Raw genomic sequence first — 12,652 nt, forward strand, 5'->3', positions numbered from 1 at the left:
ATATTTTTGTCATTGCTTTGCGGAGCCCCGGGAGACACGTCTTCACACCATAGTCTTCTTGCATTTCTGTGTGTTATATGTACAGGACAGAGAAACGGCGATGAGCTCATTACGATTACAGCACCAAATTCCAGTTGTTACATAACAAATCTGAACATTACATCTAGATGAGCTAAAGTAACCTTGTTTTTCTTTGTCAATCATCATTTTTCAGATGCAGCAGGCCTATGTAAGCCAAGACAAAGCAATGACTGTGAATAAGAGTTCAGAAAAAAGGGTGATTCACCAAACCAGATGCTTGAAGAGGCTCACTTTTCATCAATCAACTCTCTTTGAAGACACCATACCCAGATCTGGTAACTGGAAACCAGCAGCTGTAGTAAAAATACACAAGTTCAAAGAACTTTAAGGTGAAGTGGTATTTATTTATTTCTCATTTGGTCTTAGATAACAACAAGAAAGACCAAAGTGGAATGTCATCTGCAGCAATAATAACCTCAGGTAAATATTAACATTATATTGCACAATATGAACAATGTTAAGTTAATGAGTAAGTAAATGATTATTTTCTTAAAATAAAGAACAACTGGAGGAGAAAGAGATACAAGAAGAGTCTCTGGAGAAGATGAAGAGTGAAGACAAAGTAGGAGAGAGAAAAGAAAAAGTACAGCAGGAGCCTCTTAAGAAGATGAAGAGTGAAGCCAAAGTAAGAGAGAGAAAAGAAAAAGTACAGCAGGAGCCTCTGAAGAAGATGAAGAGTGAAGCCAAAGTAAGAGAGAGAAAAGAAAAAGTGCAGCAGGAACCTCTGGAGAAGATGAAGAGTGAAGCCAAAGTAAGAGAGAGAAAAGAAAAAGTGCAGCAGGAGCCTCTGGAGAAGATGAGGAGTGAAGCCAAAGTAGGAAAGAGAAAAGAAAAAGTGCAGCAGGAGCCTCTGGAGAAGATGAGCGGCAAAAGGAAAAGGAAGGAAGAAAAGATACAGGCAGAGCCTCTGGAGAAGATGAAGAGTGAAGCCAAAGTAGGAAAGAGAAAAGAAAAAGTGCAGCAGGAGCCTCTGGAGAAGATGAGCGGCAAAAGGCAAAGGAAGGAAGAAAAGATACAGGCAGAGCCTCTGGAGAAGATGAAGAGTGAAGCCAAAGTAAGAGAGAGAAAAGAAAAAGTACAGCAGGAGCCTCTGGAGAAGATGAGCGGCAAAAGGAAAAGGAAGGAAGAAAAGATACAGGCAGAGCCTCTGGAGAAGATGAAGAGTGAAGCCAAAGTAGAAAAGAGAAAAGAAAAAGTACAGCAGGAGCCTCTGGAGAAGATGAGCGGCAAAAGGAAAAGGAAGGAAGAAAAGATACAGGCAGAGCCTCTGGAGAAGATGAAGAGTGAAGCCAAAGTAGGAAAGAGAAAAGAAAAAGTGCAGCAGGAGCCTCTGGAGAAGATGGGCGGCAAAAGGAAAAGGAAGGAAGAAAAGATACAGGCAGAGCCTCTGGAGAAGATGAAGAGTGAAGCCAAAGTAGGAAAGAGAAAAGAAAAAGTGCAGCAGGAACCTCTGGAGAAGATGAAGAGTGAAGCCAAAGTAAGAGAGAGAAAAGAAAAAGTACAGCAGGAGCCTCTGGAGAAGATGAAGAGTGAAGGGGGAAAAAGGACTCTGAAAATAAGGTGCAATTTATTCCATTGCTCCCAGTAAGCCCAAGAAATGCCTTATTTGAGGGCTTTTGCATTGTATTTGTTTTTGAAGATCCCACTTTTTTATTACATAAAAGAGTTGTTAATAAAAAGTGATCATCTAATACTGTGTCCAATGAGTTACTGTCACGTTTATTTTCTGGAATCACAAGTGCTCTCAGACTTGACATTATATATTTCCACCATATGTGAGATCAGTCAAATTAAGAAAGGAGACATGCTTCTTGAAGAAGTAAAAGTCCAAGCTTAAGACATATTTTCAGTATGTAAATGTTGAAGTTTTGGGGTATGTTGTACTATACAGTCAAACCATTTGATGCCATTTGGTCCTATATCTACACAAATTTCAGTTGTAAAATCACAAGGCTAATAAGTTCACATAAACTTCATAACTTAATCAGAATGTACATAGATGTCCTACCACTGGGGGAAAGACCAAGCACCACAATCTACCACATTTTCTGAACCACTTGCTCTCATCCACATAGGGAGCCGCATTGAACTTGTTAATCTAACAAAAGAAAAAGTGACCTCAATTTTGCAGCGGTTTGCAGATTTGTTCTCCCACCTGCCCGACTTTAAATGGTAAATGGCCTGCATTTGTATAGCGCTTTTCTAGTCCTTAAGGACCCCAAAGTACTTTACACTACATTCAGTCATTCACACACTGGCAATGGCAAGCTACATTGCAGCCACAGCTGCCCTGGGGGGCACTGACAGAGGCGAGGCTGCCGGCCACAGGCGCCACCGGGCCCTCTGACCACCACCAGTAGGCAAACATGGGGTTAGTATCTTGCCCAAGTATATTTGGCATGCAGCCAGGAGGCAGCCTGGGATCGAACCACCGACCTTCTGATTAGTGGCTGACCTGCTCTGCCACCTGAGCTACAGCCACCCCAGAAACTTACTTTGCTCAAAGAGCGCTATTTTGAAACACAGCCTGGGGTGATAATGCACTCATAGCCTGACTCGAGCACAACAGGCAAATTGTTCAGAAGAAAATGGGCAAAATGTTGAAACTGGGAGTGATAGAAGAGTAACACATTGTGTAGTGTTTCCTCACTTGTAGGGAACAAAGATCCTATGGAACGCCAGGACTGCCATAATGAATTAATTAAATACACCATTAAATAATTAATTAAATGTGGCAATAATTAATTAAAATCAGAAATAATTAATTACATAAATATTTACGACACATGTAATTAATTAATTATTGACACATTTAATTAATTATTTATTTATTTCACTTGGGTTTTTCTCCACATCACTTGCTGCTTCACCATCTGTAGCTGTAGCGCCACTGTCACCTCATCCGCCTGCAGTCACCCTTCTGCCATCTTCTTCACCGGCTGCTATGTCGCCACCTGGACCTGCCCTGCGTGAGCAGGAGCTCGGCGAGCCGGAGGAGCCCGCGAGGCAGCAAGAGGAGCAGGAGCACCTCAGCGAGCAGGAGCCGGAGCTGGAGCTCAGCGGGCAGGAGCTCGGAGAGCGGGAGAAGCCCGCGCCGCCAGCTGCGCAGCTCAGCGAGCCGGAGCAGCTCAGCGAGCCACCAGCTGAGGAGCCAGCGCCGCTGCAGCTCAGTGAGCCGGAGCAGTGTGTTTGTGTAGATGAAACTACAGGGTTATTTGCTGTGCAGAGAACTGGCCATGGGTTCTCTGTGCCAGTTCACGTTCAGAGGAAAACATGGGGGATGTCTCACAATATCAGATGTGAGCTGGAGGAATGTCAGCAATACCAGTTGCTGGCCCAGCGGAGCGGACTAGGCTTCAGTTTATGTGAGCACCTTCGCTCACTAGATTACTGCCGAGAAACTGTAAAGGAGGTTTTTCTTCAAGAGCACATCGTGATGGAAATGGTGGACCTTAAATTTTTTGGAGAGGCCAAAGCTGCTACATGCATAAAGAGACAGAAAGCTGCCCAGATGGCATATGCTCCACTTTGTGTGAGGGTGGATTTTGGTGGATCCTCAACACAGATCTGTTTGTCTGTATTTGAGCCGGAAATACACAGTTTCTGCCGTCTTGGCAGAATATTTGTGACTTATAATGCTCTGAGGAACACCTGGCATTGTGCTTGTGCAAAGCCTCGAATATCATGTCCTCATAAAAACATAGCTAAATGGCATCTCTTCCAGACACAGAGAGACATCTTCAAATCAACTGTACCACTATCATCAGGCACCCCATCACAGATGACTCAGGAGAGTTCTTCCTTTGAGGACAATGCCGCAGAATTCAACTTGTCCCAGAGCTGAAAGGCTGGCTGAACAGTCAAGTTGTTGAACAGTTCTTTGCAAACATGAGGAAAAGCAATTACTTTTTAAGTAATATGAGTCCATCCACACATGTGTTTTTGATGAGAAATATAACTCATCATTATAACACTGTCACCAACAAGAAACTTCTGGAGAGGCAGCTACGACATGGTCGACTTGGAAAGATCAATATCTCATTGTCAGCACTGGGTCAAGCTGTTGTAGGTAAGTATATGCATTGTCTTATGACCAGAACGCTACCACACAAATACAAATCTTTTTTACACACACACAAATTCTTTTTACACATACAAAACTGATTTACAAGTACAAAATATTTATGACCACATTTTGACCCCTTGGATTTGTTCCTATCTGTGTGTGTATATTCTTTTCTTTGTGTACCTAGCCCCAAAGGTGTGCAATAAACCCAGAGAAACCACAGAAACAGTGTTGAACCCAGCACCTTCAATGTCTGGTGACACTGGTAAAATTTCTTATTTTGAATAGTGATTGTCATATATAGGTGAAATAATAATCTTGCATTCATTATCTTGTTGTAGTTGAGGGCTCATAAACGAATTTGTTACATGCTGTTTCAAATGAATTTCCTTCTATAAATAGTGCTCATTTTTCTTGCATTTGTATGCATTTAATATGCATTCTATGTAGTGTTTTGTCTGAAACCTGTTAAAAGCCCTATAGGACCTCAGGAAAGAGTTGACAACAAGAAAGCCAATACAGGGAGTGCAGAATTATTAGGCAAATGAGTATTTTGTCCACATCATCCTCTTCATGCATGTTGTCTTACTCCAAGCTGTATAGGCTCGAAAGCCTACTACCAATTAAGCATATTAGGTGATGTGCATCTCTGTAATGAGAAGGGGTGTGGTCTAATGACATCAACACCCTATATCAGCTGTGCATAATTATTAGGCAACGTCCTTTCCTTTGGCAAAATGGGTCAAAAGAAGGACTTGACAGGCTCAGAAAAGTCAAAAATAGTGAGATATCTTGCAGAGGGATGCAGCAGTCTCAAAATTGCAAAGCTTCTGAAGCGTGATCATCGAACAATCAAGCGTTTCATTCAAAATAGTCAACAGGGTCGCAAGAAGCGTGTGGAAAAACCAAGGCGCAACATAACTGCCCATGAACTGAGAAAAGTCAAGCGTGCAGCTGCCAAGATGCCACTTGCCACCAGTTTGGCCATATTTCAGAGCTGCAACATCACTGGAGTGCCCAAAAGCGCAAGGTGTGCAATACTCAGAGACATGGCCAAGGTAAGAAAGGCTGAAAGACGACCACCACTGAACAAGACACACAAGCTGAAACGTCAAGACTGGGCCAAGAAATATCTCAAGACTGATTTTTCTAAGGTTTTATGGACTGATGAAATGAGAGTGAGTCTTGATGGGCCAGATGGATGGGCCCATGGCTGGATTGGTAAAGGGCAGAGAGCTCCAGTCCGACTCAGACGCCAGTGTTACAGGTACCGGGTGGCAGCACCTGTAGACAGCTATATATGTGTCCTGTAAACAGGAAAGAAATGATCAGACAGAGAGACGTGGCTTGCCGTTTCCTGAATACTCCGCCATTATGAGAAAACAGCGCGGAACATGCGCTTCAGGCTGCTAACAACAGGCCAAACCATGGTCTCACACTGCCACCTATTGGTATAAAAATGAAGTGTCCGCTACAAACATCCCAGGGTAGTTACCAAGTTTCCTGTTACAATTACTGTAGTTATTTAGGGCATTTCCAAATGGAAATATCACTTACATTGAAAGTGAAATTACTTAAATTAATTCACATAAATGTGATCACACATTAGTGGGTATCACACACTCCCTGACAAAAACAAAATGGCTCCCAACATTCACAAAATCATGACATTTTTAACTTTTGCTTCTCAAATTCTTATTAACTCTAATCAGTCCAAGAACTAGTTATGAAACAAGCAGTGGGGGTGGTGTGTATGCAGATGGGTTCAGTGATGCGTGATACTGGTATGGTGAGTATGGTATTGGGGTGCAGTACATTGGTGACTGTGACATACACACGGGCGGCACAATTGCCAATGGTGGGTATGGAAATACAGTGTATGATGGTATGGTTGTGGCAGGTAACTGTGGTGCTGTGCGTTCCCCAACTAGATTAACTGCCGCATGTGACTGCACTGAGGGTTTACCCAGTGATTCATAAGTCAGAAACTGTCGTGGCTTCCTGTGACGGGTAGCTCTTCTAATGTCCGTACAAGTATGTCCCGGTGGTTGAACCTGTACGTTAGACTGCAAATGAGTTTCACACTCCTCACCAGACCCTCTGGATTCAGATAGGTTGTCACTACCCACTTCCATTTCTTCCATCTCCTCTCTCAGAGAACATGGCAGGTGTGAGCATTCTCTCCCAGTTTCCTCTTCGAATTGTTCAATGCTGACGGATGGTGAATGCTCAGGCATAGTCAGTATGTCTTCCATCGTCTGCACAGGTGAATGTCCATTTTTTGTGTTTGTTGTCACTCTAATAGGTTCTTTGGTCTGGTATGACTGAGATGCAGGGTGTTGCTCATGGTCCAGGTTCTTTCTCACAGTCCTTTCAACAGGTGCTCTTAGCCAGTACCCCGAGCAATCACTCTCAGAACCGCTGTCAGAGATATCCCACATGTCTGTTTGTCTTTGTGCATCTGCCGATCTTTCCATCCTTCGTCTGTTGCGTGTTGTCTTTCCAATTGCAGGCTTTGCCAGGGGGGGAGTGACTTGAACAGGTAAGTCATTTACAAGTAACAGTAGATTGCGATGCAATGTTCGGGTTCTTTTTGGGTCTCCAGCTTCAGGATGGACTACGTAAACTGGGCTATCTGCTAGCTGCTCTTTTACTATATAAATAGTCCTCTCCCAATATGATCTCAACTTGCCAGGTCCTCCCTGCTCACTGAGGTTTCTGACCAGAACTCTGTCTCCTGGCTGAAGCATGACTCCTTTTGCCTTTTTATCATATGTTATTTTGCCTCTTGCACTAGACTTCTTGCTATTTTCACTAGCAATCCGATAAGCTTCCGACATTCGTTCGGCCCATTTCTTGGCATATCCTGTAGGTGAGTATGTTTCATTTTCCCCCTTCAATCCAAACAGCAGATCGACTGGTAGATGCGGGTGTCGTCCATAGAGGAGATAGAATGGTGAGTAGCCGGTGGACTCATGTCGAGTACAGTTGTACGCATGTACAAGATGTGGGAGGTGGTCTTTCCACTGTACTTTTTCCTTTTCTGTTAATGTTCTCAACATTTGGAGTATTGTCCTGTTGAGACGTTCTGAAGGGTTACTTTGAGGATGGTAAGGTGATGTTCTGGAATGTCCGACACCAGATAATTTCTGTAGTGTCCTGAACAGTTCATTCTCAAATTCACGACCCTGGTCGTGATGTAGTTTGGATGGGTATCCAAATCTGGGTATGAAATCCTGGAAAATCCGTTCAGCAGCTGTTTTCCCACTCTTGTTCCTTGTGGGGTATGTGTGGTGAACACAAATGTGCTACCACATTTTGGGAAATTTTATTATTTTTAAGAAAAACATATGTCAGCAATTAAGACAATTATTATTTTACATTCATTACGTGTAGTCCATAACAATTGAGGAGAGTAAAAGTGAGAAATAATAAGCGGAACTGTTGACACTGTAGTCGTTCGCCCGCGGTTGCCTAGAGCGGACCAACTTCCTGTCCTCTCAGATGCAATTCGGGAAAAGACACGAGTGCTCCTGTGATTCTTTCTCTGAGACTCTACCTTTATTTTTACAGGTCAGTATCGTCTTAAAAATACAGTGTATGAGGGTTTTGTGCCTTGTTCTACTTCGGTGTTTACTGAGAGTTATGTTGACACCGCCGATGTAACCTTAAGTGGGGTTTAGTTGAAAATTACTGAAGCGCGGCACCGCAGCGGTGGTAAAGCCGAGCCGCGCAGCCCCAAGTCTCGCGAGAGTTACCGCGAGTTACCGCGAGAGTTACCGCGAGAGTTCGCCAGCCCGCGGGATGTATTTAAACTTGGTAAACTCCATTTAACAAGCAAATATGTGTGTGTGGTGCTCCAATTTAACTGTAAAGGCCCTGACATCAGATTATTCGAGATTAAAATATCTTATATATACTTTATGGTTCAAGTGATGTGGAAATGTTAAGAATAAGCTAAGAATGAATGTACATTTATGTTGTTACATTGCAAAGTAATACATCCAGGTGTGTTTTGTCTAATCTAGTAAGATTTATGCACTTATATCAGATTTGTGGATAAGCTATTTTGAGTTTGCCCTATATGTGAGAAAGAGCAATAAGACGTTTAAGGCATTATATGCTATCTGCACTGCTGATGTAAATGAGTGAAGGAATAGTGTGGTTAACAGTGTAAACTGGAGAAATGTAATGACCATAGATGCATATATTTGCCAAATGCCTTTTATTTACCTTTTACAGTTATTGAGCATATCTGACAAGTGAAAGCACTGGATGTAAATTATATTTGTTGATCTGAAATAAGAGATGCAATTCGGGAAAAGACACGAGTGCTCCTGTGATTCTTTCTCTGAGACTCTACCTTTATTTTTACAGATTTGTATTCTTTTTGTTATTGTGGTCTTCACATCTGGGACCCGTAACAAACTGTGGGGGCTCGTCCGGGATCTCTCCTCTACAGTCGTCGAGGGCAGATCCAGTGATACCAGAACCACGACACAATCGTGACAAGGCCGTTACTCCAGCCAAGCCAGCGAGTAGGTGTCCAGGTAGTGAGGTGAAAAGGGGACCTTTGCCTCAACGTGGAACCGTACTTCAGTGAGGGGAGTGTGACGCATCCTAGTCACTATCGAGCTGAAGGATAATCAGAAATACATACAACATGTCGACCGAGAGAAAGGAACTCGCCTGGAATATCAGGAGACGCTTGTTTTCACTCCAAGGTCAAGACCTCTTCGAACTCGCTAAGAGCCTCGCATCAGAAAACAAAGACACTACACAGCTCAGTCAGGATGATAAAGAAGGTTGTATGGACTATATCACCTCCTACATACAGTCAAACACACTACTGCAACTTGAAGATGAGGGCATGAGTCATTTGTTGACGCTGAATGATTTGATTAATCTAGTCATCCAGGGAAGTAATCCTGCCGTGCAAACAGCTGGTGAGAATGAAGTACATGCCATGCCCAGTCCACAACCATCCAATACCGTGCTAGACCCACAACCGCCGGAAGATCCACCAGATATATCACCAAACCCCTATGCAAACGCAGAAACACAACAGTTAGAGGAGTTGAGGAAAGCGTATGAGACACTGGGTGAGAGGCTAAGACTATGTGGAACTGTAAGGGCCCAGTCACCTGCTGTAGCACGCCAGCAGAGCAATTTGCAACCACAACCAATCATACAGATTAGCCCTAAGCAGCCAGTCACTGTAAGAGACTTTTCGTACTTACCACGCAGAGAATTCAAAGTTTTTGGGGGACAGATTGGAGACAACAGTTCCGAAATCAGCTACAACAGTCTCACCAAGCAGATTAATGAAGGAGTTAAAGAAGGATTTGTGGAGGCTGAAATTGTTCGAGGTGTGTTGAGAATTGTGAAGCCTGGCACTTTCCGGGACATGTTAATGCTCAAAGATGACCTGTCTCTCCATGAACTTCAGGGCTTTCTGAGGTCTCATCTCGGAGAAAAAGCGACAACTGAAATGCTCCAGGAGTTAATGTGTGCTAGACAAAGTGAACAAGAGACGCCCCAGCAGTTTCTGTATCGCATGATTGGACTTAAACAGAAGCTTATTTTTCAGTCGAAGCAGGCCAACACTGAGATCTCCTATGACCCAAGAACTGTCCAGGAAGTTTTCCTCCACACAATCTATCAAGGCCTGGGGGCTAAGTACGCAGACTTGCGACAAAGACTAAGACCTCTCACCTCAAACAACAATGTCACTGACGAAGAGATTCTTAGTGAGGTCACAAAGATTATCAGTGATGAAAATGAACACCAGCGAAGGTTAGGCCAAGTCGCCCGCCAAAAGAGTGCACAAGCCCAAAGTGCTGGGATCGAAGCAAACGACAAGATAGCCAAAGAACAATCCTCACCAACAATCAAACAACTTGCCGCCCAAGTAGAGACTCTAACTAACATGGTCGCCAGCCTAATTAAACAACAGGAGGCAAAGCCTTGCCAGCTGTCCCCACAACCACCTCCCAACCCGCTTTTCCAAACCCCAGCCAACCCCAACAGACCTCCTCAAAAGAAAGCGTTCCTTTGTCCAAAGTGTACTGAACAGAACTTGCAGGACTGTAGTCATTGCTTTGTATGCTGCGAGTCAGGACACCGAGCGGTGGGATGTTTAAAGCGGACCAAAACTCAGGGAAACTGGAATCGGTCTCTGTCGAGGGACAGCCAGAGGCCGGCGCAGAGTCACAGTCCCAGCCAGTAAGGTCCTCCTCTGCACAGCTTACTACTGAGTGTGCAAGACGTCGCAGTAAGCTAAAAAGAAAGCAGCCAAAGCGAGACCAGAGAAAGCAACAGGTAACCTCTTGCCAAAGTTTAACACCAAACAGCTGTAAAGTCCCCCTAGTTGGAAAGAAAAGCCTCCTCAAGTGTTTGATTGGTGGCTATCCAGTGACAGTGTTATTTGATTCTGGCTCACAAGTGAGTTTAGTGGACAGACAGTGGGTTCAGCGGTTTATTCCTAACTATCAGGTGCGACCCCTCCAAGAGCTGTTAAATGATGGACTTGAAGTTTATGCGGTTAACGGACAAGCAGTTCCTTATGATGGGTGGGTTGAACTTACAGTCACTCTCGCTGGTCACGAAGATCCCAATCTTACTGTGCAAGCCCCTTTCCTTGTCAGTAAGCTGTCACTCCCTCAGCCCCTCCTGGGAGCGAACGTGCTTGGCGCCATTATCCAAACACAAGAGTCAGACCGAGAGGCCAGTGCTCTATTGTATAGTCTCCTACGCAAAGCTTTTGGTACAGACGAAGAGCAAGTGATGGCTATGGTAAACTTCATACAAGTACCACAAAGAGCAGAATGTGACCCAGCCACAGTGAGAATTGGGAAGAGCAATGTGACCATTCCTGCTGGAAAAGCAGTCCAAGTGTGGTGCAGAGTACCCCAAAGTTTTGACATTTGTGACCCCCTGGTGCTGTACGAACCCGACGAGAACACTGCCTTGAGACACCTGAGTGTTGGGGAAGGGCTCCTTGAGATCAACAACCCTCAAAGGCCATTTGTTAAGGTCCCCATCTCTAACCACTCCAAACACGAAATAATTCTACCGAAGAGAACAGCCCTGGGTACTATTCAACATGTCGCTAAAGTTATTGAGGCAGACCGACCCACAAACACATCAGAGCTGACTCAACCCACACAGAGCCCCATCACCATAGCTGAGGTAAGCGCAGCCACCCCTGTTTCTGAACTGTCCACTGAGTCATGGCTACCCCCAGTTGATCTTAGCCACCTGAGTCCGGACCAACAGAAGTCAGTTGAAAAGGTGTTAAGGGAAGAGTGTGAGGCGTTCTCTCGTAGCAGCACAGACATAGGCTGTATCCCTTCACTACAAATGGAAATCAGGCTCAAAGATGATACACCAGTCCAGAGGGCCTATGCTTCTATCCCTAAACCCCTCTACAGGGAAGTAAAGGAGTATATTCAAGAGCTGATTGTCAAGGGATGGGTAGTGAAGTCACAGTCGCCGTATGCTGCTCCAGTCATTTGCGTAAGGAAGAAGGATGGGTCTTTACGTTTGTGCATCGATTATCGTCTCTTAAACAACAAGACTGTGCCAGACAGACACCCACTCCCCCGGATCCAGGATCTCACAGACTCGCTAGGTGGTTACAGCTGGTTCTCGATCCTGGATCAGGGTAAAGCTTATCATCAAGGTTTCATCGCAGAAGGCTCAAGGTACCTGACGGCATTCACTACCCCGTGGGGCCTCTATGAATGGGTGAGGATACCCTTTGGACTGTCTAATGCCCCAGCAGCCTTCCAACGGAGCATGGAAGAAATGCTTGACACCCTCAGAGACGAGTGCTGTATCCCTTACCTTGACGACGTGCTTTGTTTTTCCAAGTCGTTTGACGAACATGTCCAAGTGCTACAGAAAGTCCTCCAAGCCCTACAACGGCATGGTGTAAAGCTAAAACCCGAGAAGTGTGAGCTGTTCCGTAAAGAGGTTCGCTATGTCGGCCGATTGGTATCTGCAGATGGAGTAAAGGTGGACCCCAAAGATACCGAGGCAGTACAGGCACTCAAACACAAAAGGCCACAGACCGTCGGAGAAGTCAGGCAGCTTTTGGGATTCCTAAGCTACTATCGGACGTATGTGCAGGACTTCTCCCGCATAGCCAAACCGTTGTATGACTTGCTCCAAGTCCCGTCCAACACACTGCCACCAAAGCCAACTAGAGGCAGAGCAAAACACACTCAGCAGCCTTCTCGAGCCCTGATACAGTGGAACAAAGAACACCAAGAGATCCTTGAGCGCTTGATCGGCATGCTCACTCAGCCACCAGTGTTAGCGTACCCTGATTTCACCCGCCCTTTTATATTGCACACGGACGCATCCCAGAGGGGCCTTGGTGCCGTCCTATATCAGAACCAACAAGGCAAGATGAGAGTGATTGGGTATGGGTCTCGCACGCTCACACCTGCTGAACAAAACTACCACTTGCACAGCGGAAAACTAGAGTTTCTCGCCCTC

The 12,652-nt window shown here is 44.8% G+C and overlaps 1 protein-coding gene and 1 long non-coding RNA gene across 2 annotated transcripts in view; both read left to right on the forward strand.

Annotated features, from left to right (window-relative positions):
* LOC146662950 (uncharacterized) overlaps positions 1-1,732 on the forward strand; it is an 8,936-nt gene extending 7,204 nt beyond the window's left edge. Inside the window, exons 2-4 of the mRNA XM_085415527.1 lie at positions 215-356; positions 448-501; positions 582-1,732. Of these exons, the coding sequence (XP_085271653.1) occupies positions 215-356; positions 448-501; positions 582-1,669 (1,284 nt within the window). The 3' untranslated portion in view covers positions 1,670-1,732. The remainder of the gene's footprint in view (positions 1-214; positions 357-447; positions 502-581) is intronic.
* Positions 1-12,652, forward strand: part of LOC146662947 (uncharacterized) — a 177,909-nt gene that overhangs the window by 50,103 nt on the left and 115,154 nt on the right. The window contains exon 2 of the long non-coding RNA XR_014912975.1: positions 6,262-6,436. This is a non-coding gene — a long non-coding RNA (uncharacterized LOC146662947). The remainder of the gene's footprint in view (positions 1-6,261; positions 6,437-12,652) is intronic.

The sequence above is a fragment of the Rhamphochromis longiceps genome, linkage group LG8 (assembly GCF_057381845.1).
Source record: "Rhamphochromis longiceps isolate RC_006_pf linkage group LG8, R_longiceps_female_GT1.1, whole genome shotgun sequence".
NCBI lineage: Eukaryota > Metazoa > Chordata > Actinopteri > Cichliformes > Cichlidae > Rhamphochromis > Rhamphochromis longiceps.